A 27767-nucleotide genomic window follows, 5' to 3' on the forward strand; every position below is an offset into this window, starting at 1 on the left:
ACATAATGGATAATTACCAATGGGTAATTACCAAGCAATCTCTTCACTGGTTAGTGTTACATGCAGGCTTTCAGTTTTTTTATTTGCTTGTGTTAGTTTACATATTTCTCAAAATCTTTCCATTTAAGTGTTCAGTTATTTGTCGTGGTACATGTCATGTTATGATTTTTTTACTGTTTTTTAAAAAAATTTTTTTTTTTTGAGAGAGAGACAGAGCTCGAGCCAGGGGTGGGGGGACAGAGAGAGAGGGAAACACAGAATCCGAAGCAGGCTCCAGCACAGAGCCTGACAGGGCTTGAACCCATGGACTGTAAGATAATGACCTGAGCTGAAGTCAGTCACTTAACCAACTCAGCCACTCAGGTGTCCCATTAGCTTATGATTTTTAATGATCTATTTCATCTGCTGTTATGACCCTTTTTGCTTATAATATTAATTTTTTGTGACTTTTCATATATTTTCCTTGTTTTCACTTTTACTAGAGGTTTACAATTTGACCTTTCAGAGATTGTAAGAGCCCGCCAGGCCCTAGTTTCAAGCAGTGCTTCCCTACAGTCTCTCATTTGTGTAGGGGATTTTATTCTCCTTTTTTCCAAAGGAGCTACCTTCCTCAATGGTCACTGCCTCTCTCAGAATTCAGGGTCCTGCTTACTGTATTTGGTGTCTGTTTGCTTTGATCCAGGCAAAGTTTGTCTTGGCTTTTAATCCTGACACTATATTTTTCTTTTTATCCTTAACTTACTTTTATTTTTGTGTGCTTTGAGGATCAGAGTCCAATCAAATTACACACAGCTGGGCTTGAACCTCAACTAGGGTGGGAACTGTCCTTCCCTGTCTTCCTCTCTCCTGCCCTCCCTTTTCATCCTTCCTGCTTTGCTTTCTGAATGTACACAGTGTGCCAAGCATTGTATTGGTACTTTCTACACAATATTTTCATTACCACTTGGCAGGTGAGGAAAGTAAAACTAGGAACAGGTAACTCGCCCAAGGCCATTTAGATACTAAGTAGCACGGTGCCTGCAAACCACACCGACCTACTCAACCCTTAAGCGCATTCCTCACTGCATCCATTGTGGGAGCGAGAGGTATCTTACCTTCATCCTTTTAGCCTATCACCCTTATGAAATAAAGGCTTTAACAAAGTGAGGTTATTGTAACAGAAATAGACTGCTGAGTGCAATACGAGGAACAAAACTCTTCCAGACACTATGCTCTATAGTTCTCATTAGCTTCTATTGTAAATTTCCTTGTCTATTTTCACCATACAAACATTTACTTGGAATTTCTTCGGTTAGTTTTTATGCAAAAACTTTATGAAATATAGAAAGGATCTTTAAACTTCGTAGATGTTTGCAATTGCATTTACATTTACTTATTTTTCATGTTATAAAATGTGCACATATGTCCTGAAAAACAAAAGTCTTCAAGTTTGGAATTTTGTAGCTGTAAGAATCAAGAAAACTAGACTTTCACTCAATAGAAAATATAATTATGCAACTAACTACAGGAATGTGTTGTGTAAGTACAGCTTCATCAATGAGTTACAACTGTTGAAAGGATGTTCTATCTTGAAAGACAAGCATTTGTCAGTTGTTCATGGACCTGTGCCCAATCTTAGATTTAAAGATATATTTGCAGAGAACTGTAGATAGCTGCCAACTTATACTAAGGACTTTTTTAAATGTCTTCTTTACTTGAGTGAAATACAATATAAAATGGCACATTTTTGCTAATGAACAATAACAAGTGCCTTTGTTTTCATGCAGAATTAGGAGGTGGACACTGATATTTATGTAGCATTTGACCAAATGAGGAAAAGTCATGTTTATTTTTTTTAACATTGATCATAACGGATGCATATGAATCTACATATTCATATAATGCTCATAAGGAAAATACACATAATTTCTTTGTTGCTGAGGAAACATTGACCCACAACAGCAAAAATCAATAAAAAAAAGTTGTATACAATGTTCTTCAAATAAAAACTGTGACCAAGAATGACATTTTTTCCACTCTGAAGACTCTTTTTGTTCTTTTGAGATTAGAACTGTTAGATCAAGGAGTTGTAACAATTATGCTTTTTATTTCCTAGATAAGAATGTTTCCTTGGGGCGCCTGGGTGGGTCCGTCAGTTGAGTGACCGACTCTTGACTTAGGTTCAGGTACTGATCCCCAGGTCATGAGATCAAGCCCCACATTGAGCTCTGTGCTGACGGCACGAAACCTGCTTGGGATTCTGTGTCACCCTCTCTCTGTTCCCTCCCCCACTGTCTCTCTCTCTGAAAATAAACAAATAAACTTAAAAGAAAAAGAGTGTTCCCTTTATTGTGATTACATAAACTATTCCTTTTTTTTTCAGAAGGAAGCTTATTACTTTACCTTTTTTACTATTTTTATACTCTCGTGTTTTTCCCACTATTTATTTCTAAGCTCAACATTAAGTTTAACTTAGTTCCCCAAATTTGAACTCCCTGTATGCATATTTCTCCCCCAAAGAACTGGGGGCTCTGTACCTTGGAATTTTCATTAGTTCACTCCAGTGAATTTTTAACTCACATACCTGATATGCGAGGCATGTGCCACATTTCACTTGGACACGGACTGGACTGGCCAACAGGAGTAGGACGGCGTGTGGAATGTTCAGGGTGACTGAGTTTCTAGCAAGGAGCATCACCTCCACCCACAATACCTGGATGGGGAAAACCCAGGCCCAGAGAAATGGAGTCACCAGAAATTACCGTCACCATAGTTTCCTGGGTCTTGAGGGGGTCTCAATAGGCAACCAGACAGCTGTTTGTGGACATCTGCACCACAGCAGGATACTGGGAGTGCATAAACTTGGCAATCTAGATTTTTGTGGTTTGTGTTTGACCGTTTATGTGATGTGATTTCAGATAGAATTTTGGTTTGAGACTGCAGCCTAACTTTTCTTTTTATTTACTATTCCATTAACATCCTTGAAAGACTTCCCTAGCAGAAAATAAGCTACTTAAACTTACCACTTAAAATAAATGTTGGGACACCTAGGTGACTCAGTTCGTTGAGTGTGTGACTTTGGCTCAGATCACAATCTGACAGTTCGTGAGTTCAGGCTCCGCATGGGGCTCGCTGCTGTCAGCACAGAGACCACTTTCGATCTTCTGTCCTCCTCTGTCTCTGCCCCTCCCCCACTCATGCTCTCTCTTTCAAAAATAAAAAGTTAAAAAATAATTATTCTTTACGACTTCTATTCATGTAATTACTATGAACATTATTTGTTTTTAGTGTACTGTATTCACAGTGGTTATTTTTGACTATAGAATTAACTCAGAGTTATTATGGTCAATAGCTAATAATTATTAAGCGTCTGGCATTGTGTGAAACGCTTTACCTGTACTACCTCAGTACATCTCCAAGTCCATATTAGTATCTCTACTTCCAAAAAATGGACTTTGAAATTCAGAGAGATTTTGTTGACTAGTCCAAAGATACACAGCAACTTAGTGCAAGAGCTGAATTTCAAATGAAAATGTTTCTTTCTAGGTTACCTGATCGTTAAAAAATTACAAGACATTCTACCATTAGTGCTTGAAATCATTAATCGTTTATAAACAATGGAAATGAGATGATACAAATCACAGAAAACTCAGGAAATTATAACGACCTACAGCTAACCAATGTAGCCAGTATTAGCAAACTTTATGAAATGTAAGAAAGTTGCTTTCTTTCTCCCTTGCTCCTCTACGGGAGGTACAGAGAAATATGCCTCCCGTTGCCCCCTCCCAACAAAGGTCACCAAGGTGGGTTCTTGTTTGCGGGGTGCTAGCATCCCAATAAAACCCAGCAGCATGCATGCAGTAAAAGAGAAAAGAGAGCAGTGTTTTCCTAAGCCTTCCATTCCTAGAGGGAAATGCCATGGACGAGAGAAGGGAGGCGATGGCCAGCTCAGGTTGGCAAGGCTGGCTCACATTCCCCTTGCATGTACCCTGTTCATGAAATCCTTATCCAGCTGTCTACAAGTGAGTAAAGGCAGGAAAAAAACAGCTTAAAATGGAAAAAAATGGAAAGTTTCAGACTCTGTCCTCTGAAGGTAGGTGTATAGATACCCTCTCACACTGAATTTTTTTTGTAAGTAAAATTTGAGTTTGATTATTTCACTGGAATGTTCCAGCTAATTCTTAAAGAGGTAGTCATGATCTTCTAACAAGTCTTTCCCATATGTTATTAGGATAGTGATTTATAATTCAGGTTTTGAAATATTCTCTAATATCTACAACTATTTCAAAAGATGCCATAAAGTTTTGAAAAAATCCCCAAGGAAAAATATCAAAACATCCCTAGAGGGCTGCTAAAATAATCTTCAAATTTTCTTTTTCCAGAATCCCACCATGCCAAACTACAAACTCACTTATTTTAATATGAGGGGGAGAGCGGAAATTATTCGATATATATTTGCATATTTGGACATAAAGTATGAAGACCACAGAATAGAACAAGCTGATTGGCCTGAAGTCAAATCAAGTAAGTGGCACAAATAGTTCATGAAAATGTAGGGAAAATATATTTCCAGAACTTTCTGTGTTTCCTCAGGGAAATGAAAAAAAAGAAAGGTTTTAATTTTTTTATTTAATGATTAAAAAAAATTTTTTTTTTTAAATTTTTTTTTTTTTTTACATTTATTTATTTTTTTGGACAGAGAGAGACAGAGCATGAACGGGGGAGGGGCAGAGAGAGAGGGAGACACAGAATCGGAAACAGGCTCCAGGCTCCGAGCCATCAGCCCAGAGCCCGACGCGGGGCTCGAACTCACGGACCGCGAGATCGTGACCTGGCTGAAGTCGGACGCTTAACCGACTGCGCCACCCAGGCGCCCCGATTAAAAAATTTTTTAATGCTTATTTATTTTTGAGAGAGAGACAGAGCACAAGTGGGGTAGAGGCAGAGAGAGAGGGAGACACAGAATCCGAAGCAGGCTCCAGGCTCAGAGCTGCCAGCACAGAACCTGATGCAGGGCTCGAACTCATGAACCGCGTGATCATGACCTGAGCTGAAGCCGGACACTTGACTGAGCCACCCAGGTGTCCCATTTATTATTTTTTTTTAAAATAGAGGTTTTTAAATCTGATTTAGCTTTACATTGAGAAGCTAGGTGGCCCCCAAAATTTTCTATTCAAGGTGAAAACACAAACCTCATAGAAAGAATATATAAACAATACAAAGCTGTGTCAGAAGAGCTGAAATGGGGAATACCAAAGTCATTATTCTTGACAATTGGAATTGGATGGGCTCACTGCAGATACCTATAATGTTTTGACAAGGGATCAGATATGCTGCTCTAACAGAAAACCGACCTCAAAATCGCTTAGATAACAAGGAAATTAGTTGTCTCAGATAACCAAAAATCAGAAATAGGACAGGTTTCAAGAGATGACTTTCTTCTGTGTGTTGGCGGCATCATGGAACAAGTAACAATAAGGTTGCTGCGGTTCCAGCCCCACAGCCTTGAACAGGAATGTCGAGAGATATGTGAGAGAGAGAAAGAGCACTGCTTCCATAAATGTTGAGTGAAGAAAATCTTTCCCAGAAGGCGTCGGCAAACTCGTCATGTCTCACTGGCTCAAATTGGGTTATGTGTCTGCGTGTGAACCGACAAAGCAGATAAGAAGTACCTTGAACCATCTAGTCTACCTCTGAAGTTGGGGGTGGAATCTATTTTCATGCAGCATGTGACTATTCAAAAGAAGGATGGATATGTGAGAAAAACTAGGATGTTTGATCAGAAGAAAGAGCAAATTGACGAATTGGGCAGGTAACCAAATGAAAACATGCTACTTAGCACTCAGGACAAAGGGGAAGAATTAGAAATATTATTACATTAAAAAGCGTGTGGCTCTCAGTAGATTGTGAGTCATCCCCTAGGTGCTTTTTTTTTTTTTTTTCTGAATGAAGAAAAAAATAGATGAGCTAATTCTTTTGTTCATGAAATCCACCTAGAAATACTAACTAAATATTAGTTGTATGGTTAAAATTCACATTTTTGTGATGAAGTTATTACAAACTTGCATAAAGATGAAGTTGAAGAAAACAACTATTGAGTATTGGAAGACTATCGGGCACCTGGTAGATACTCCCCAGACTCATTTCATTTAATTTCTCCAGCCTGCCTTCATGGGATGTATTATTGTTTCTATTTTATAGCTGGGATAGCTATAGCACACAGAATTTATGTAATCTACGTTCACAGTCCTAGCAGGGTAGAATTGTTTTTCAAACACAGGTCAATTTCATACAGTGGCCCAAGTTATTTGCACTAGATGCCAATAACTGCAGCCACTCTGGAAAACAATGTGGAGGTTCCTCAAAAAATTAAAAGTAGAACTACCCTACGACCCAGCAATAGCACTACTAGGAATTTATCCAAAGGATATAGGAGTGTTGATTCATAGGGGCACAAGTACCCCAATGTTTATTGCAGCATTATCGACAATAGCCAAAGTATGGAAAGAGCCCAAATGTCAGTCAACTGATGAATGGATAAAGAAGATGTGGTTTATGTATACAATGGGATACTAGTCAGCAATGAAAAAGAATGAAATCTTGCCATTTGCAACAACGTGGATGGAATTGGAGGGTATTATGCTAAGTGAAATAAATCAGTCAGAGAAAGACAGATATCATATGATTTCACTCATGTGTGGAATTTGAGAAACTTAACAGAAGACCATAGGGGAGGGGAAGGAAAAAAAGTAGTTACAGAGAGGAAGGCAAACCATGAGAGACTCTTTTTTTTTTTTAACGTTTATTTATTTTTGAGACAGAGAGAGACAGAGCGTGAACAGGGGAGGGGCAGAGAGAGAGGGAGACACAGAATCTGAAACGGAGTCCAGGCTCTGAGCTGTCAGCACAGAGCCTGACGAGGGGCTCGAACTCACAGACCGCGAGATCATGACCTGGGCAGAAGTCGGACGCTTAACCGACCAAGCCACCCAGGTGCCCCAAGAGACTCTTAAATACACAGAACAAACTGAGGGTTGATGGGGGTGGGGGAGAAAGGAAAATGGGTGATGGGCACTGAGGAGGGCACTTGTTGGGATGAGCACTGGGTGTTGTATGTAAGTGATGAATCATGGGAATCTACCTCAGAAACCAAGAACACACTGTATGCTCTGTATGCTAGCTAACTTGACAATAAATTATATTAAAATAAATATATAAATAAATAAAACCACTAACACCAGGATAACTGGCATATTAACAATACATATCACCACATGCCTTTTAAAAGCATGAGTTCTTTAAAAGTCATTGCCCCTGTAATCACTCTTTTTCTTATCAGAGAGCTCTTCCCTGGAGGGCTTGAATATTTCATTTCCTTTTATCATGAAACTTTCTCATTAATATCCAAACTCTCCCCCTGCCATCAGAATTTGTACATGGGATTTTTAACTCTGTGGACGTGAAATAGGTGAAATTAAATTTTATTCATTAATGAAGTCAAGATGGATAGCAAGTTGCACAGACATTACATATAACAAACGCTGCCTTTTAGTTTTTAGATATAAGTTCTTTGAGTGCCTCATACTGTCTTCTACCTTGACTTTCCATTATGTTATTAAAAATGGAATTGCTACATTTTCTTAACATTTTCACAGATTCTTAGAGTTGAAAGGAATTTTAAAGTTCATGGTGGTTAGGATGTGTGTGTGTGTGTATATATATATATATATATATATATATATATATATTCATAGTTTCAGATGCTTTAACAGACACCCAACACAAAAATGACCTAAAGAGAATAGAAATTCATTTCTTTTGCATAAAAGCCCAAGCTGATATAGAGGTGCTGCTCCATGAAGTTGTCAAAGATTAGGCTCCTTATTTTCTGTTGATCTGCCACCCCTTGTTGATTGTCTAATTTATATAGTGTAAGATAGCTCCCCCTCCTTCCACATTTCAGCTCACAGGAAGTCTAAGAGGGAAAGGGGCACATCTCTTTCTTTCAACAGCATGACCAGAAAGTTTTACATTTCACTTCTGCTTGTAGCCCCTTGGTAAGAACTTATTCATGTGGTCATACATTACTACAGGGGAAGCTGGGAAATGCTGACGTTATTGTGGATAATCATTTGCTCAGCTAAAAATCCAGGATTTTATAGCTCTGAGAAAAAAGGCAAGAGCAGATGTTGAAAAGCAGTTTATTACATATTTTAGCTGGCCTCATCTCCCATCTGACTTAGGAATGCTCGCTGGTGTTTGAAATCCTCTATGACCTGCCCTCTGTGATAACCTAGAATATCATTGGATATTTCCATTAAGAAGTTCTTCCAAGTCAAACCTGGTAAACTGCACACAGGTGTTGACATTTTTTTTCTCTTGAAATAACATTGAAGTACTTCTTAAAAAAAAAAAAAAAAGTCAAAGCCCTACAAGGACAAAGAAATCAAGCTTGAATATAACAGCACAAAATTCTCAAAGCTGGAAAACAGGTCCAAGAATGGTAAGATGATGGGGCATCTAGGTGGCTCAGTCAGTTAAGTGACCAACTCTTGATCTCAGCTCATGTCATGATCTCACGGTTTGTGAGTTCACCCCCATGTCAGGCTCTGCACTGACGGCTTGGAGGCTGCTTGGGATTCTCTCTCTCTCTCTCTCTCTCTCTGCCCCTCCCCTGCTTGTTCTCTCTCTCCCTCTCTCTCTTTCTCTCTCTCTCTCTCTCTGTCTCAAAATCAATAAATAAACATTAACAAAAACAGAATGGTAAGGTGACTTAGTAGGCTACTGATGCTCAAATATAAGCCTAGAGGAGGAGGAGGCAAGCTGAATCACTCCAGGGATCCCCCCAAATTCTCAGGAATTGGAAGCAACCGAGAACTCTAAAAACCGAACTGACAGAGGATTGACTGGAAGAATGTGAGGCAGCAGCATGACCACAAGATCTTTTTCCCACCCTGGAAGAAGGATGGAGATTACTCTCAATCAAGGATGACCCAGAGGATTCTAGGACACCAGTCATGTCTGAGGACAAAATACTATAGGTAGGATTCAACGGAAATCTAGAAATTAAATAGTGAGACCCAAAGCCCTTATCCCCTGCTCTACAGTCAGAATGCTGCAACCAAATGAGTATCCCTCGGGCAGGAAATGCGAAGTGTTGTCTCCAGGGAAGCTGGTCAGTCCAAGAGAAACGTCTAGCAGAAACTGAACAGGTGGACATCTCAGTGACACGGCCCAGCCCAGTCTGTTTGTAAGCCCTCCCCATGTCCACTGAGGTTCCAATTAGCTTTTATTCCTTTCACTTATTTAAAACAGGAATGGCAAACCAAAATTTAATAGATATTTGTTAGAAGACCTCTAATATGAAACAGACCTACACAAAGAAGTAGTGGGGGAAAAATCAACTGAGGGCATCAGGATGATATAGCAAGAAAAAAATTTCAAAAATAGAAAATCCTCAAAGAGAACAGATATTCTATACATTGTGAACAAATATGCTATAAAAAGGAATGTTCAGAGACAAAAAGGTGTTGAAACTAAAAATTTGATATAGACAAAACAAGTCAAATTGATAAAATGATAAAAAAAAAAGTAAGAACTCCTCCAGAAGGCACAGGAGGAAAAAGAAATAAAAAATGGAGAAAAAAGATTAGAAAAATTGAGACTCAAGTTGAAGATGTCTAATGTCTCAGTGAAATTCTGGGAAGAGAGAACAGAAAACAGAAAAGGAGGAAAACCTTTTTAATTTTTTTTAATGTTTATTTATTTTTGTTCTTTTTAAAAATTTTTTTAACGTTTATTTTTGAAGGAGGAAAACTTTTAAAAGACTCTTCTTTACACAAAATTAGAATCTATCTCCTCATGGTTTTCATACATTGGCCTTGGACTTATCATTTTAATCTGTGGAGAATAGATTATTCCTTCTATCACATCCAATTATTTGAGGAAATTTAGTATCTTTAAGACCATAGAGAAAAAAAGACATTGCTGTGTAGTCAGTTCAATGATAATACTCTGAGTGCAGATGAAGCTCACTGGCCGAGTTCAGAACTGAGTCCCAGCTAACTCATACAACTGTTCCTCTGGATATCAACTTTTAGAACTTCCTTGCTTGTTTCTCTGATCATCATTGTGAATTTCAGTCCAAACTTTCTAGCCCTGACTCTACTTCTTGATTTATATGCTGCTTCCCATGGGTTATATGAGGTGGGGGTCCAAGGGACAACTCTCTTCTCTTCCTGGAGGGTTCCATTTATGTCCCCTAGTTTGGATTTCCTCACTACCGAAGAAGGACAGGCTACTGTTAGATTATGTCCACCATTTAATGCATGGTGCCTGTGGGGAAACACAGTGTTCCAGGCATTAGAAGAGCACAGAGCACAATGGGACCACCACTCTTAGCATAAGTCCGAGATACTCTCCGAGGACATTTTACCAAGATCACAGTGCTTACTTTGGCAGCCATATCACACAGCCTTATACTCAGCGTCACTAAATTCCTTAAAGCTTTTTGACAGATGCTCCTGTTTAGTTACATCTCCAACAACCCCAAAGTTATTTTTTTCTGGAACCAAATGAAGGCCTTGGCACTTATCTTCTTAAATTTCTTTATTCCCACTGTTGGCAATTATCACGAACTTGGCTCAAATGCTGCCAGTAGCTGAAAGTCTACCATCTCGCAGGAAAACACATTCCATCGTCAATAGTTCCAATGCTAAAAAATTATTCTTCATTTTGAGTTAATATCTGCCCTTTTTAAATTACTTTTTAGTTCCAGTTCTGCGTTTTAGAGATAGTCAGGATAAGTACAATTTTTCATCCTTTTGATTGCTGTGCCATATATGAAGGTGGCCATTAGGTTACACTTCGTTTGTTTTGTTCTCCCCAGTGAAGAGTGCCAAGTTTTTCAGCCAATCCTTATAAAAAGTGGTTTTCAGACCCTTCTCTAACTTGGCTACTACTGTCCTCTGGGTTTGCTCTGATTTTTAATGTATTTCACAAAATATAGCTCTTAGAACTAGCAAAACAGCTGAGCAAAGTTTCCAACTGAACTGAGTTTGAGCCTCTACCAAGTAGGTGACCTGGACTCTTGACACAACCTCTCTTCACCTCATCTCCTCATTTATAAAATGAGATAATACCTACTTCACAAGATTGTTGTAAGTACCAAAGGACCTAATGGGTACATGAAATATTTAGCACACTGCCTAGCATAAAGGGGGCAGCCCTCTAAATGTTAAGCATGTTAATTTCTAATCACATACTTTGCTCCGAATAAGGCATCGTGATTTGTGTCAGCTTTATTTGGGACTTTGTTTAGCTCACTGCAGTATCTCAGGCACCTAGAATTGTACTTAGCACACTCCTTAGGTAAGTACTCAAGGATGTTTTTATTCCTGATGTGAACTGTAATCCATCTTGTACTTATTTAATGTGCATATGGAAGACACTTGAAGGCTGATTCTAGGTTGATTGTAGTTGCATTAGGGTCATGGGATTATGAGTGGCACTTTATTCTTTTCTCCCTTTCCAAAATAATGATATTTCCCAAACTAAGGCACTGGTTGGGAATATTGTGATCAATACATGTGACAAAATATAATGCAGCCATTAAAAAGGGATGTTTCAGGGCGCCTGGGTGGCACTGTGCTCTCTCTATCAAAAATAACCATTAAAAACAATTTTTTAAAATTTTTTTTAACGTTTATTTATTTTTGAGACAGAGAGACAGAGCATGAACGGGGGAGGAGCAGAGAGAGAGGGAGACACAGAATCGGAAGCAGGCTCCAGGCTCTGAGCCATCAGCCCAGAGCCCGACGCGGGGCTCGAACTCACGGACCGCGAGATCGCGAGATCATGACCTGAGCTGAAGTCGGATGCTTAACCGACTGAGCCACCCAGGCGCCCCAAAAACAATTTTTTTAAAAAAGCTGATGTGTCATTGATTTGGAAAGATTTCAAAAAGAGGTTATCAAATAAAAAAAGTGGTTTATAAATACATTATGATGTTGTTTTTAAATACATATGAGTAAGCAATTAAAATACTCAAATAGCTGTAATTATATGGTAGTTATTATTATCTACAACTTAGAATTTTTCTATAAAAACATATTTCTTTCTGACAAAACATAATAGATTGAGATAAAACAAAGTAGGATCTACAGGTAAAATAACACATCTGCTAGGAGTCTGCCCTAATATTTGTACAAATTGCTTACTTACTACCTTACTATATACTTCACATAGTCTCTCATCAAAATTGGCTAAATTTCTTACCATAACTCGATAAGTAAATCAAACTCTCCATTTCCTTAGATTATGGTTTTAAAGAATAACTCACGTTATTGCTCATGGAAGCCACAAAAATTAATGAAGCTTTAAAAGAAAGGTTTTTGAAAAGATAAGTAATAAGTGTTATGTAATATATGAGGTAATACACAGGTTAATATGTAGTGTCACTGTAAACCTGGGTTTTCGACCTGCTGCGGCCACTAACTCTGTAGTAGGTCTTCTGACAACTTAAAAAAAAAAAATCTTATCAAGGGGCGCCTGGGTGGCTCGGTCAGTTGAGCTTCCAACTTCAGCTCAGGTCATGATCTCACGGTTTGTGGGTTCGAGCCCTGCGTGGGGCTCTGTGCCAACAACTCAGAGTCTGGAGCCTGCTTCTGATTCTGTGTCTCCCTCTCTCGTTGCCCCTCCCCCAATGATGCTCTGTCTCTGTCTCTCTCTCCTTCAAAAGTAAACATTAAGAATTTTTTTTAAATAAAAATATAAAACTTATGAAGATTCTGGTGCTTACTGTCCCTTTCAGAATATTCAAAAATTTTATAACTTTCAAATCATGATTTATTTCTGTAATTATCAGTAAAAATGGAAGAATTATTACTGATTTTGGTACGGAAGTTGATTTTTTTTTTTATTGTTGCTTCTTTTATTTTAAGCTCTTCCATTCGGTAAAATCCCCATTTTGGAAGTCGATGGACTTAACCTTCACCAGAGCCTAGCAATAGCAAGATACCTGACCAAAAACACAGGTAATATGTTTATTGTGTTGAAGAGTTTTGATAACCGAAAAACAAACAAACAAACAAAAAAATACAGGACATATATTTGCTACTCATTAAACAATTTTATTATTGAACATTATAGTGTAAAGAAGAATGAAACTAAATGCCAGAGAAGTATCAATGATAAAGCAGGTTATTTGTTGTACGAGTTATTTATTGTAATATTAGTAAAAGACATGAAAGAAACAAACCTAATCAGCAGAGGCTAGACAGTGGTGCTTCTATGTAGCTGAAAAAGGAGCAAAGATGCCCTTAACAAACTTGTGAGGAAAGATCTGTAGGATATATGGGGGATGCTTATATTGAGTGGGATATAGAGTTTTATTTTCATAAAGAAATAATAGAAGGGGCGCCTGGGTGGCGCAGTCGGTTGAGCGTCCGACTTCAGCCAGGTCACAATCTCGCGGTCCGTGAGTTCGAGCCCCGCCTCAGGCTCTGGGCTGATGGCTCAGAGCCTGGAGCCTGTTTCCGATTCTGTGTCTCCCTCTCTCTCTGCCCCTCCCCCGTTCATGCTCTGTCTCTCTCTGTCCCAAAAATAAATAAACGTTGAAAAAAAAATTAAAAAAAAAAAAAGAATAGAAGAATACCAACCCCCGCACCCCCCTCCGAACGGAATGGTAGGTAAGGGAGCACAATGAGAGGATGGGAGTGGGGGTGGAAGTTAGTCTTCATTGGACACAGTTTTATATTTTGAATTTTTGAACTATAAGAATATATTGCCTATTAAAAAATTAACATTTTAATATAGTCGATCAAATCCAGTGTATTTCTGGGCTTAAAATGGTCTTATTTTATAGATCTGGCTGGAAAAACAGAACTGGAACGATGTCAAGCTGATGCGATTGTGGACACATTGGATGATTTCATGTCACGTTTTCCTTGGGCAGAGAAAAAACAAGATATAAAAGTAATGTGATCAGTTCGTTGTTACTATTAATCATATCCACTTGCCAGGCATTAGGTGGCTTGCTTTAAAATCGCCTTTCTATCAAAGTAAGACATCCCTATAGTTTTAAAATATCAAATTGTATTAACAAATTTAAAACAAAGTACAGCGATTTCCTGCTTTACCTCTTCACATTAACCCCTCCTCAGACATAACCCTCGTTTAGCTAGTTCTTTAAGACAAGTACATATGGCTTTCTTTGATTCACTAATTTTAGATCGTTTCTCTGGACTTATTACTATGGTAATAAGAATTTATCTCTTATGTAATCATCGTCTCTGCTTCCCTTCTTCCCAATTTTAATGATATTAAAATGTTTTGTTCAAATTGATATTCGGTTGTTACATTAGTATTCCTAGGCAAATATTATATAGAACTGTGAATTGTAGTATACTTTACTTCCTTTCTCACTTTACCTCCTCAAAGTTACTAATTGCCTTTCCTTCATTTGCCTAATTGCTTTTACACTTACTACTAAACCTTCCCACACCATCCAGTAGCCTGCCAATACGATTTTCCACAAGGTCAATGATACCAGATAATCTATTATGTCCCCTATTTTCTTGGAGATACCTGGCCGAGATCCTCTCTCTTTTGCTGAACTGTCTAGGTTTCTGCACATCTGTCTTCACCAGACTTCCCTTCACTGTCATCCCAGGGATGTCTTTCTCCTGAGTGGAGTCCTATTGTTTCCTGGATGCCACCTCTGTCTTTTACTTCTTTTTTTTTTTTTTTTAATTTTTTTTTTCAACGTTTATTTTTTTTTGGGACAGAGAGAGACAGAGCACGAACGGGGGAGGGGCAGAGAGAGAGGGAGACACAGAATCGGAAACAGGCTCCAGGCTCTGAGCCATCAGCCCAGAGCCTGACGCGGGGCTCAAACTCACGGACCGCGAGATCGTGACCTGGCTGAAGTCGGACGCTTAACCGACTGTGCCACCCAGGCGCCCCACTTACTTCTTTATTTAGGGTGCATCCTCCAGGATTCCAAAAGTTAAAATGAAGGCTTGATGACAAGAGGTGTGATGATGACAGCATGGATATGTCTGTCTTGTGTGCCACACTGCTTCAGTCTGGTTTGGTCACCCTAAACACCTGGTGCACAGTTGTCATCCTGAAATCTTTATTACCCTAATTTTCCTCTTTTTTTGGTCTCTGTCTTTCCCCACAAGCCAGACCATCCTTTATAATCCATGATAAAGAACAGGAAGATTAAAAAGTTTACCCAAAGCCCTCAGCATGTGGACAGGGTTCGTTGATTTTGAGCATCACCAGGCCATTTGCAGAGTATTTCCCAATAGCACTATCTTTAGGGACTAGAAGGAGTCCCAAGAGAGGACTTCCAGTCTTTTGCCTGGAAATAAAGTTGTGGCTGCCAGTGTTCTGGGAAACAATCAGCAAAGAGAGGGCTAAGAATCTCAGAACTTAGAGTTCAGTGTGCATATATTCATTTAATCTCCTATTTTGAATACATTATGAATGACAACTCCCAACCCACAAACCATCTATTTCACCCTCTCGAGCCTTCTGCTAACGATGGGGCAGAGGCACGTGTCAAGTGTAAAATGAAGGAGGAAATCTCATGCTAAAACGACTTCTTCCACAGCTTTCCACCAGTCCTCACATTATCCTCTCTCTTACCTCCTTACCCCCAATTCTCGATATATCTTGCCTCTTCCTGAACCATTTGAGGGTGTTATGAGGTAGATATTAAAGTTTTCAGCTTTACCTTTGCAGATACCATTCAACCATTTTCTTTACGGTTTCAATTTTTGTTTTGTCTTGTCTCCTGTTTTCCACCTCTTTGTGGGCTCTGTCTTTTCAAAAATACGTATTTACTGTGGTTTTTGGATGAAAAATATGTATGTGTGTCACATCCATCATCTTTATCCAGAATTCTAAATAGACCTTGCTGGTTATTCTCCATTACAGCCCCCTAGTGGTGTCCTGTAGGGCCTCATTACAATCGTATTTTAAAATATATTTACTTGTTTGTCTCCTCCAGTAGAACACCCATGAGGGTAGTAATTATGTCCATGCTACTCATGTCCCCACACCTGGCACTGCACCTCTCACTTAGCAGGCACTACATATGTGATGCATGAGAGACAGCAAGAGCTGAACTTCTCAAACACCACGTGTGGGTGTGGCTCCAGCCCCTTCACACACGTGGTCTCAGCCAGTCCCCCCAATCCACCCGTGAGATAAGTGCTTTCTATCACCATGCTCACTCTGCACATGAAGAAACTAAGAGATAGAGTGGTTATGGAGTTGCCTCATCACCTGTGCATTCTTTCTCTTAAATTAGTGACTAACACCCAGGGCCTCCCTTAGGGAGAAACTATGATGTTCATTTTTCCAGATGGAGAAACTGAGGTTCATGTAGCATAAGTAACTTGTATATGGTTATTTAGCTAGTAAGTAGTACACAAGGAATTCAAATCCCAGCCACTCGGACTCAGACTCCATGTTCTCAACCGCTGGTTTTAATGCCAGCAGCTGGTCACTATGTATGTCTTATCGCTTATGGTCTGTATCCAAAAGTTACAGCATGGAATGACAGTCTTATCAATTTGCTTAAACATATTTATGCTAAATACAACTTACTTAACTAGGAACTTCTGATTTCAATAGAGATATTTGGAACATCAAAGTATTCACATTTCCTGATTCCTTGACATGAATGTAATGGCTGCCTAACCAGCACAAAGTTTAAAATAAAAGCTCAGCTTTGATTTATAGCAATTACCTTCAGGCTCTGGAGTCACACTGCCAGGCTTGAATTCTGATTCCCTTCTTACTAGTTGTCGCATAACTACCTATCAATAGTTCAAATTCTTTGTCTGTAAAGTAGGGATACCACAGAATCTACTTTGAAGTGTGTTGGCAGGATTAATGAAAAGTTAGCATGAGTACCTATGACAAGGTAGCAAGTGTTTTGAGAAATATTAGATATTATAATTACTCTATGATATATAATTAATAGTGCTTATATAATTCATTGCTCATTGTTTTTCCTTTTGTCAGACATGGCCATCTATATTTAACACATCCTTATAAGTGCAGAGACAAGTAGATACATAATCTCCAATTTAGAGAAAAGTATCTAAAACTTTTCCTTCGATGTGCTAAAGACCCCACTGATTGGCAATCTATCAATCAATGGGCTTGTTCTTCTCTATTTCTCTATTTTGTACTTTTCTGTGGCCGAGGCTCCATAATAGAAGCTAACTCCCAGAGGAAAATATTCTTTGGATGTTTATGATTAGAGTAACCTACCTTTGTATTAGAATAACCATGCTCTTACATGCCTTCAGGCTAAAAAAACAAAATTCACAGGACATAATCCAAGTTTATAAATAAATCATATGAAAGGAGGACATGTTACAGAAATATTGCAATTGGCTACATACCATCTGATTAATAAGCAGGATCTGGCTAGTATATAATGAACAGGCCACAGTTGCAGTATATTCCATTGCCTAGTCTCCCGGCAGTAGGTTGCCCTGCTGCCACCTTGTGGTCAGGTACCATTTTCAAGAGCAGAATATTGATACAGTGAAGATGGACGGGCAGTGAAAATAGCCCTCTTACTGTATGAGCCCTAAAGATCTATCAAACACACATAATTATAAATGTTACAGTATTGGTTGCTAAAAAATTCCACTTCCAACTTTTAAAAAATTAAATTTAGAAGGCAAAATATGTTTCTGGACATTGGTCACCCTGAGAATCCTCGAATTTACCACTTGTGTTTCCCTGGTTATTCAACACATCTCTTTCAGTTTCCCCCTGAAGAATGGGAACGGGAAGATGAAAGATGAGCAGGATTGAAGGAATGCCAGTGGCCCATTTCCAATACTAAATGATTGAGGAAGTGTGGATTTAAAGATAAATGCTTTGGAGAAATAGAATCCCTCTAAAAGTCATCTGATAGAATACTATAGCAATCAGTTCTCAGGTTCAAAACCCTCCTGACTTACAATGCTCTGGAGGAAGAAGGAAATTTCTGAGTCTACCGAGTGGCTATCTAGGGTTAATCAGGAAATACATTTTTAAAAGTACACATCTGGAAAAAAGGATGTGTAATGAAATTTCATCTTCTTTGTGTTATTTTAGCGAGTATTCTTCAAAATGATTCTTAAATACTAATAATTATGCTGGTTATAATTTACATGTCATTCGAGGAGATGAATCACTGAGATGATTCACCAAACATATAAAGAGAACCTGCAATAAAAGATTCTTTTAGTGCAGAGAAAAGATTTTTATTTGGCATTGCATATGCACAAGCATCAGTGTACCTGACCTTAAGTTGTGGAAAATGCACATTAGAAGAAGGAACAAAATTGTGTAGATGAGAATACAAAAGGTTTGGAAACCTGTCCAGCAGCTACATCCTGTTCCATTTGACTCCTTCCCATTTCTAGCTATTCTAGGAGAGTCAAGTTGGCCATAAATACCTTTCCAACTGATGCTGAGCTGGGCTGGGCTCTGGGAAGTGCCACATAGATCTGGGTCCATTACTTCTCAGTTTGCACATGATGTGTAAGAGGCAGAACTCACACTGTTTTATTGTAAACTATGAACATATCAACCATAGAGAGAGAACCTTATGAATGAAGGTAGCATAGAATAGTGCAAAAAATAAAAAGGCAAAATAATGACAAACTTCCCATGTTTCATTTATAAAATCTGGCCAATGTATGTAAATATGTAATGATGCTTTTGCAAACTGTGCTCTACAAACCTAAGGCATTATGTTACAGTAATCTCTATTACCTAGCAGTTATAATAATAACAAAGGAATCGACAAGTTGGTGAGGGAGTTAATCCACTACCTGACCTGTCTTAATAAAGGCTGGATTTTATTATACATCATTTATCATTATTAGCAAATAACACATGTACACACATATTTTATAATATTTTTGAGATTGGCTTACATTTCATATCCAAGATACACACCAGCCAGAATTTCCATATATAAACAAACACTTCTTACCAAGAAAGAGGCCATGGTCTCTTCTAAGAACATTTGGTTTGTAATGTTAGCTTATATAATATATCAAAAGAGTGCACCTAGATGATGGTTTTGTAGATGATATTCAAGGCAGACAAGGCTCATACTAAGGCACCATGTCAAGCCAACAAGAAAAAACGCATAAAAGCCCGAGAGCATAATGATTTATTATAGATTACTTCTGTTAAGTGCAATGGGGAAATAAAAGACTGCCAAACAAAAGGAACCTAGCCTTACAAACTAAAATTCATTTCTTTAGCCTCAGTTGTGTCATTTCACTTCAAAAAGAGTGAGCCTAAGAAAAAAGATTAATTTTAAAAATGTAAGAACATAATGGAATCGTTTTTTCTCAGTAAAAATTAAGATAAAAATCATGAAAAGTTTTTGTGGGTGAAATATTTAGTCATCATATACAAAGAAGCTGTAAGAACTGGTGACAGTTATTTTTTAATCCATGAGTAACAAAGGGATGACTAAGTATAAAAAATCAGACCCCAATCTCTGTGTCACACACACATTTGAAAACAGCAACCACCCCCACCAACAACACATAAGCTACTTCTCTTCCTTTCTCAGCTCATACGGGAGAATAAATATGGAAAAATCTACTTCCTCTTCCAATCATATTATTTATTTTTCTTCCTATTATCCTTAAAGTGAGCTTTTTCTCTCTCTCTCCTAGGATCAGATGTTTAATGAGCTTCTTACATATGATGGACCTCATCTTCTGCAAGATTTGGACACATACTTAGGGGAAAAAGAGTGGCTCATTGGTAACTCTGTGAGTACCTTTTACATCATAAAAAAACGCAAGCACACACACACCCAACCAAAAACTTACAAAAAGTCATTGAGAAAAAAAAAAGTTACCCATTGGGAGAGAGTAGGTTAGAGCGCAGGGATAAAAGCTAAACTTCTCTGAATAATTTTTTTTAGTGGACTTAACTTTGAAAGCATCAACTAAAATATTTTATATAATTATATAAAAACAACAAAAATATTTTAAAAAGCTAACACTGCAAAGTAAAAGCAAAGTGAAACAAATAAACCTGTGTCAAATTGATGCATGAAGTGTGTAAAGTACCTAAGTACTTTATTAGTGAGGTAGAACTATTTTAAGAAATATCACAGTAAAACACAGTAATTTGACTATACATCTTATTATAAATATTCTCTCAGGACAAAAAATAGAAATTGTACACCATTGTTAGTAGGGGCATACCTCGGAGATATTGTGGGATCGGTCCCGGACCACTGCAACAATGCGAATATCACAGCAAATGAATTTTTTGGTTTCCCTGTATACAGTTATGTTTACACTATACTGTAATCTGCTAAGCATGCAATGGTATTGTCTAAAACAAAACAAAACAATATACATATCTTAATTAAAAAATACTTTGTTGTGGGGCGCCTGGGTGGCTCAGTCCGTTAAACACCAGACTTCAGCTCGGGTCATGATCACATAGTTCGTGGGTTTGAGCTCTGTGTCGGGCTCTGTGCTGACAGCTCAGAGCCTGGAGCCTGCCTCAGATTCTGTGTCTCCGTCTCTCTCTGGCCCTCCCCCACTCACATTCTGTCTCTCTCAAAAATGAATAAACATTAAAAAATTAAAAAAAATACTTTGTTGCTAAAAAAACGTTAACCATCATCTGAGCTTTCAGCACCTTGTAATCACTGATCACAGACACCATAATAATGAAAAAGCTTGCAATGTTGCAGGAGTTACCAAAATGTGACACAGAGACACAAAGTGAGCAAATGCTCTTGGAAAAATAGTACAAAATAGATTTCCTCAACACAGGTTTGCCACAAACCTTTGTAAAAAACACAGTTTATGTGGGGCTCCTGGGTCTCAGTCGGTTAAGCGTCCAACTCTTGATTTTGGCTCCGGTCATGATCTCACAGTTTATGAATTTGAGCCCCATGCTGGGCTCTGCACTGACAGTGTGGAACCTGCTTGGGATTCTCCCTCTGCTCCTCCCTCACTCACACAAATACACACACACACACACACACACACCCCTCTCTCTGTCTCTTAAACAATAAAAAAACCCCTCAGTATCTGCAACATGCAATAAAGCAAAGTACAGTAAAGTGAGTGTTCTTGTAATTATATTGTTGGTGGTACTGGGTATAGTCATATTATTTTCTTCTAATATTAGTATATCATATTTTGGGGTTAAGCAATACAAAAATATGTAGATGTCACTGAGAACCAGGACCTTCAGTGTGGGAGAAAGAAGATAGAGATGTCAGATCCGTGAAGCTAAGTAAACATCCTATTCCTGGAAGTGAACTATATCTGAAGTCATGATGAACTTTATCTCAGGGTAAAGAAAAAAGCATGCTGTATCCCTTTTTCTGGACACAATGACCAATCCAATTGTCCTGGGCACCTGCAGGACCCAGATTTTGGGTCTAAGTATTAAAGGATTTAATATTAAATATTAAAAGGAATGAGGGGTTCTTGGAGAAATAGCTCATTCTCAATTCGGGCAGGGAAACGTAAGAGACGAGCTGGGAATACCTCATCACACCGGAAGCAAATGAATTATCAAAGACAACTGGGGTTGTGTCACAAGGACTCAAAAGTTAACTTGAAGAGGCTTCCAGTGGCCAAAGATGGGACAATTCAAGCTTCACTAAGAATATTACTGGCAGTGGATTGAAACAAATCAAAATGAAGACATGATGGCAACTACCACCACAGCCAAACACAAACATGTACACGTAAACCCCCAAACCAAATAGAGCTTCATTGGTTACTTTTAGATGATACGGAGTCAAATTATTGTTCTGAAAACGGTCTTTAAAAGGTTGGGGGGTTTGAATAAAGAATTTACCTTGCCTTTCCTATGCCAATTGCACCTCAAGATAACAAAAATCGATGGGCCAAGTTTGTCTTCACCAAAGTATTCCAGTTAGTAAATAAAAAGGGGGATTAAAACAAACTGTTACCGTTTTCCAACCCCTGATAATTGGAATGGACCTAGGCATTGACTAATAATAATTGTTAATGTCACAAAAAGTGAGACAACCAGATATTACAGCCCCACTACTGACAGAGGAGCACAGTGGCACCTATAAAGTACTATGGACAAAAACTCAAATCTAAATACGATTCAGGTACTGGGGTACGTTGGGGTCCTTCAAGGAGACTACATTCTAGGAGACAGGACACAGATTGCTTTTTGCAGCACTCTGGTGACTTAGTCTGGTCACAGTGTGTTGAATCCTTCTGGGTGACACAGAAGCAAGCTTGTCACATCTCTATTCTCAACTTGCAACTCACCACATGCCTCTTCATTTCCTCCCATGGACTCCCCAGTAGACTTTCCTATAATGTTCCTCTCCCTGCCCTATTGAATGAACACTTTCTAAAGACTTAAAATGTACTCCCCTTGTTTTCTCTTAAAACTCTTCGGTAAACCACCTCCTGACCCCCATCTCTTAGCACTCTCTCCCTTCCTCACAGTGTTCCACACACACTCGTGTTTTGTTTGTTCCTCAGACACAAATCTCACTTCCACTTAAGAGGCTTTACGCTTGCTGGCCCCTCAGCCTAGAATGCTTCATTTCCGGCATGTTTCCTGTCTGGATCCTATCATCATGTAAGCCTGGCTTAAATGTCACCTGCTAAAGGTCTTCCCTCCATGACCACCTGAAAGTCCTTCACTTTTTCTTCACTGTCCCTATCAGTTACCTGTTTGTCTTCCTGCTTTTTTTTTTTTTTCAAGGTTTATTTATTTTTGGGACAGAGAGAGACAGAGCATGAACGGGGGAGGGGCAGAGAGAGAGGGAGACACAGAATCGGAAACAGGCTCCAGGCTCTGAGCCATCAGCCCAGAGCCTGACGTGGGGCTCGAACTCACAGACCGCGAGATCGTGACCTGAGCTGAAGTCGGACGCTTAACCGACTGCGCCACCCAGGCGCCCCAAGTCTTCCTGCTTCTTAAATAAAAGCTGCATCCGGGAAAGGGCTTGCAGCACATTTTGCTTTCCAGCCCATCACAGCACCTAAACCCGCGCATCACACACAATAGGTACTCCATAAATATTTGTTGCCTGAACTCTGAATCCTCTAACCCATAAAACTCTCCTGGCTGACAGGGTTTTAGTATCCATGTTCGTAAAACACTAGAATTAGCATTATTAAATTCCATACAAAAAGAAAACTAAGGATAGTCCACATTTAAACTTCACTTTTTGACATTCATCTGGAGCGAAAGTAATGTCAGCCGGATTAATTTCTAGTCACAAAGGGGCAGGGCGGGGGAAGTGTACAAAGAAAAACTGTACAAGGGTAGGACCAGGCTGCTATCACTCTAAGGGTTCCACTAATGCTCAGGTACCCATTATGTCTTTTGATGTGATGCAATATAATGTGTTAGTGAAAAATATTTAACTTGCAACTATGAACTCTCTAGGGATAACGTGCACTCTATCCCTTCATACTCTGCAGAATAAAGGAACAAGGTCAACAACAGGACAAAATAATCACACAAATCCTGAAGATAGCACATTATTCAGGACTAGTGTGAACTCTTCAGTAAAAGGGAGTTAAGTGGCATAACCAGATGAAACGCATGTCCTGAAATGGGTCTGCTGTGTCCTGTAAGGGACATTTTTGAAAGAGATGAAAAGTATTGATTGGGTATAAGATAGAGATGTTTTGTCACAGAGAGGTGGAGAGTGAATCAAGTTACAAGAATATGTACTGTAAAATCTCCTTTTGTGTTTTTCATAAAGTTTTTATTTCTTTTGAGAGATAGAGAAAGAGAGCGTGAACAGGGAGGGGCAGAGAGAGGAAGAGAGAACCGTAGCAGGCTCTGCACTGTCAGCCCAGAGCCTGACAAGGAGCTAGAACTCAACAACTGTGAGATCATGGCCTGAGCTGAAACCAAGAATCGGACTCTTAACCCCACAGAGCCATGTAGGTGCCCCTGTAAGATCTCATTTCGGAAGGAGCACGCACACACAAATATCTTATACCCAGAGGTGTTAATATTAGCAACCTCTAGGTATTGGGAGTATAGTGTTATCTGTTATTTTCTATCATATACTCATTCCACTTTCATAGTAAAAGAGAACTTTAAATTAAAAAGAAACTTTTTGTTGTTGTTATTTTTGATAGAGAAAGAGCAGAGAAGCAGGGAAAGGGCAGAGAGAGAGAGCGAGACAGAGAATCCGAAGTGGGCTCTGTGCTGACAGCAGAGAGCCTGATGCAGGACTCAAACTCATGAACCATGAGATCATGACCTGAGTTGAAGTCAGACACTTTAATTGACTGAGCCACCCAGGTGCCCCCAAAAGAAACTATTTTTGATTTAAGAAGTCATGCCTTTTATGTTCAAATGGCAATTTTTGTTTCAACTAGGTAACTTGGGCAGATTTCTACTGGGAAATTTGCAGCACCACACTTTTGGTCTTTAAACCTGACTTGCTGGATAACCATCCTAGATTGGTAACATTAAGGAAGAAAGTTCAAGCCATTCCTGCCATCGCTGACTGGATACAACGAAGGCCCCAAACCAAACTCTAGGTGACGTGTGCTACCTCCAAGCTTTACTGTTCTTCACAGCATCGCTTCCATCAGATAAGCTACAGCAGCCATGTAACCCACACACTCCCTTCCCCAGCTCCATCAAGACGTTCACTCTTTCCATATTCTGCTTAAGCAAACAAACAAGGAAAAAAGAGCAGCCGGTGGGGGGGGGGGGGGTGACATTTAGTTTCCAGTATCCATTTTTTTTTTCTTTTCCCCAGAATAACTTCACATCATTTACAACTGAGAAAGAAGAGTTTACAATCCAGGCAGGGCTCACTTTGCATCAGTTTCAACAAGCATTGGATCTCAGTCACAATGGTTAAGTAACACATTTCCCAAACAAATGGGTTGGACTTCTGCTGTAATTGCATAAGGTATTAAGTTTACTGCTAACTCTTCAGTCCACAAATCACTATGTAGGTAACAGATACGTCTCATGAGTAACCACCTATCATATCACTGCTCTGAAAGTCTGTCAGTGACTGGTCACTGCACATCTGTTATTCATGTACAGACAGCAAAGGGTATAGTTGCATTGCCTGCTTGGTTCTCAGTGATACACTCACTCAAAAGTTTTAAAAAAGTGGATAATTTATAAAGGGAGCTCAGCAACAAAGATGAAGTACAGTAAAGAAAGGAAAAGTGACAATGCTGGAGCCAAATTCAAATTGCATATAAATGAAAAGAGCGGTTACAAAACGGACAATAGAACTGAATGGGCGCCTCTTGGGTGACATATACATGGTAAATAAGTATATGAAAAGATGCTCAACATCATGTCACCAGGGAAAGGCAAATGAAAACAAGGAGATCACTACCTACATGTTAGAATGGCAAAAATTCAAAACACTGACAACATCAAACGCTGGCAAGGATGTAAAGCAAAATGAACTTTTATTCACTGCTGACAGGAATGCGAGATGGTAAAGACAACTTAGAATTTGAGTTTCTTACAAAACTAAACTTATTCTTACCATATGATACAGCGATTACACTTTTTGGTACTTTCCCAAAGGCGTTGAGAACTTAGGTGCATGCAAAAACTTGCTCATGGATGTTTGTGGCAGCTTTATTGGTAACTGCCAAAACTTGGATGCAACCAAAATGCCCTTTGATAGTGAGTTGGATAAGCGAACCATGGCACAACCAAACAAGGGATTATTCAGCACTAAAAAGAAGTGAGCTATCAAGCCATGAAAAAACACGGAGGAAATCTAAGTGCAGATTACTAAGTGAAAGAAGCCAATGTGAAAAGGCTACTGTATGATTCCAGCTATAGGACATTCTGATTCCAACTATAGGCAAAACTGTGGAGCCTGTGATGGTGCGGGGCTAAGGAGGAGGGAAGGTTGAAAAGATGGAATATAATTTTTAGACAGTAAAACTATTCTGTATACTATAATGAATTTGTTAAACTCACAGGATATACAAAACGAAGAGCAATCCCTAATGCAATAGACTTTGGGTGATTATCTTGTGTCAGTGTAGGTTCACTGATTGTAACAAATGTACCATTCTGGAATGGGGGCGTTGATGAAAGTGGGGGGGGGGAGGGAAGGAGAAGGGATATATGGGAAATCTCTACTTACTGTTCAATTTTGCTGTGAACCTAAAGCTCACCTAGAAAATAAAGCCTATTAAAAAAGAAAAAAAGAGCAGGCATAGTTTTCAGGACACTGAAAATGCAATAAAATTTTGGAAGGTGATACAAATTCAGAATTATAATTTGCCAAGGTATAAAAAGAATGCTCTCTTGTAATCATACAAGAAAGTAGTATTACTATTCTTGATAATGTTTTTTACAAAAGTAACTTTATCAATGTTTCTTTTACTACTAAAATTAATTTTACTTTTCTCATTTACCTACACATTTATAACCAACGTTTTTAATGTGCTGAGAAAAAAGTTTTAAAGTCATAGAACAACGGTCTTCTCCAATGACTAAGATTATTTTGTACAGTCTCAACTTGGCAGTCATTTTTATGGCCCCATGCTACCATGGAAAGCAAGAACCACCCATATAAACAAGTGATTTCTAAACAAGTTTTAGAAATCTTGCAAGGAAATACGGATTATCCCTCAGCCAATTTTAAACCATAATTATAGCACTGGAATATCATATTTCAGTTCAATTTACATGTTAATATTATTAATATTGGCTTGTCTAATCTTAGCATTATCATGTTATATATAGAAACAGACCAATGAAATAGATGGCCTTATACTTGAAATGCAGGACAGGGGAAGGAGAACATGGTTGAAAAGCCAGAAATGAGGAGAGAGTGTAAGGGAATAAAAAGAAAAGGAATGTTCGGCCAAGTATGATCTTGTTTTAAGGTGCTTCTTCCATCACAACAATGTTCTGTGAAATAGGAGAAAAGATGTTAAATGCTTTATACATTATTAAGAATTATACATAAAAACAAAGTGCATTTCCCAAATAACTTGCTTCTTTGAATCACTTTTTTTTTTTAAGCGTTATTTCTTTTGAGAGAGAGCGCCCATGGGAGGGGCAGAGAGAGAGGAAGAGAGGGAGAATCCTAAGCAGGCTCTGCATGGTCAGTGTGGAGCCTGACGCAGGGCTTGAACCCACAAACCATGAGATCATCCAAAATCAAGACTCAAGACACTCAGCTGGCTGAGCCACCCAGGCACCCTGGGTCACATTTTCTTATCACTAGTGGCTGTTAATAAATAATAACATGTTGGTTTTAAGTGAATCTCATTGCAAAGTACTCTATCCTCTTATCAAGGCAATCTAAAGAAAAAAAATTATCTTTTGCAAAAGAATTTAAATTGATACTCTAGATAATGAAGGTAGTAACTTTTCTTCCCTCTTATGCATGTTCGTTTTCTGCCATGAAATTACATTCTGACAAGCCTTAATTAAAATAGAATTTAGGGGAAAGTGAGAAATACAATGCTTACCTAAAATTATAATAATTCAAAATTAGATAATCAATTTGTTTACACAAATCATAATTCAACTATAAAATGCAACCACAGCAGGTTTCATAAGTAAATATTTCAATCATAGCATCATCATTAACCTTTAGGTCACCATTTTTCACTGAAGGACATTCCATTATCCCATCCTGTCCCCAAATGGCTCCTAGGTGAGTGAGAGAATATGAGAGAATATGTATGAGAGAATATGAGAGAATATGAATGAATCAAAGTTGCATACTGTAATCAGACAAA

The 27767-nt window shown here is 38.7% G+C and overlaps 1 protein-coding gene across 4 annotated transcripts in view; it reads left to right on the forward strand.

The window, feature by feature from the left end:
• HPGDS (hematopoietic prostaglandin D synthase) overlaps positions 1 to 27010 on the forward strand; it is a 45413-nt gene extending 18403 nt beyond the window's left edge. For 2 of the 4 annotated variants that reach the window (XM_045056092.1, XM_045056093.1), the window contains 5 exons: positions 4362 to 4503; positions 12921 to 13013; positions 13844 to 13953; positions 19698 to 19796; positions 24396 to 24766. In XM_045056092.1, coding sequence (XP_044912027.1) covers positions 4371 to 4503; positions 12921 to 13013; positions 13844 to 13953; positions 19698 to 19796; positions 24396 to 24560 — 600 coding nt within the window. In that variant the 5' untranslated portion in view covers positions 4362 to 4370 and the 3' untranslated portion in view covers positions 24561 to 24766. The other 2 variants (XM_045056094.1, XM_045056095.1) reach the window with 2 other exon arrangements.
• The last annotated feature ends 757 nt before the right edge of the window (positions 27011 to 27767 follow it).

Source organism: Felis catus, chromosome B1 (genome assembly GCF_018350175.1).
Source record: "Felis catus isolate Fca126 chromosome B1, F.catus_Fca126_mat1.0, whole genome shotgun sequence".
Taxonomy (NCBI): domain Eukaryota; kingdom Metazoa; phylum Chordata; class Mammalia; order Carnivora; family Felidae; genus Felis; species Felis catus.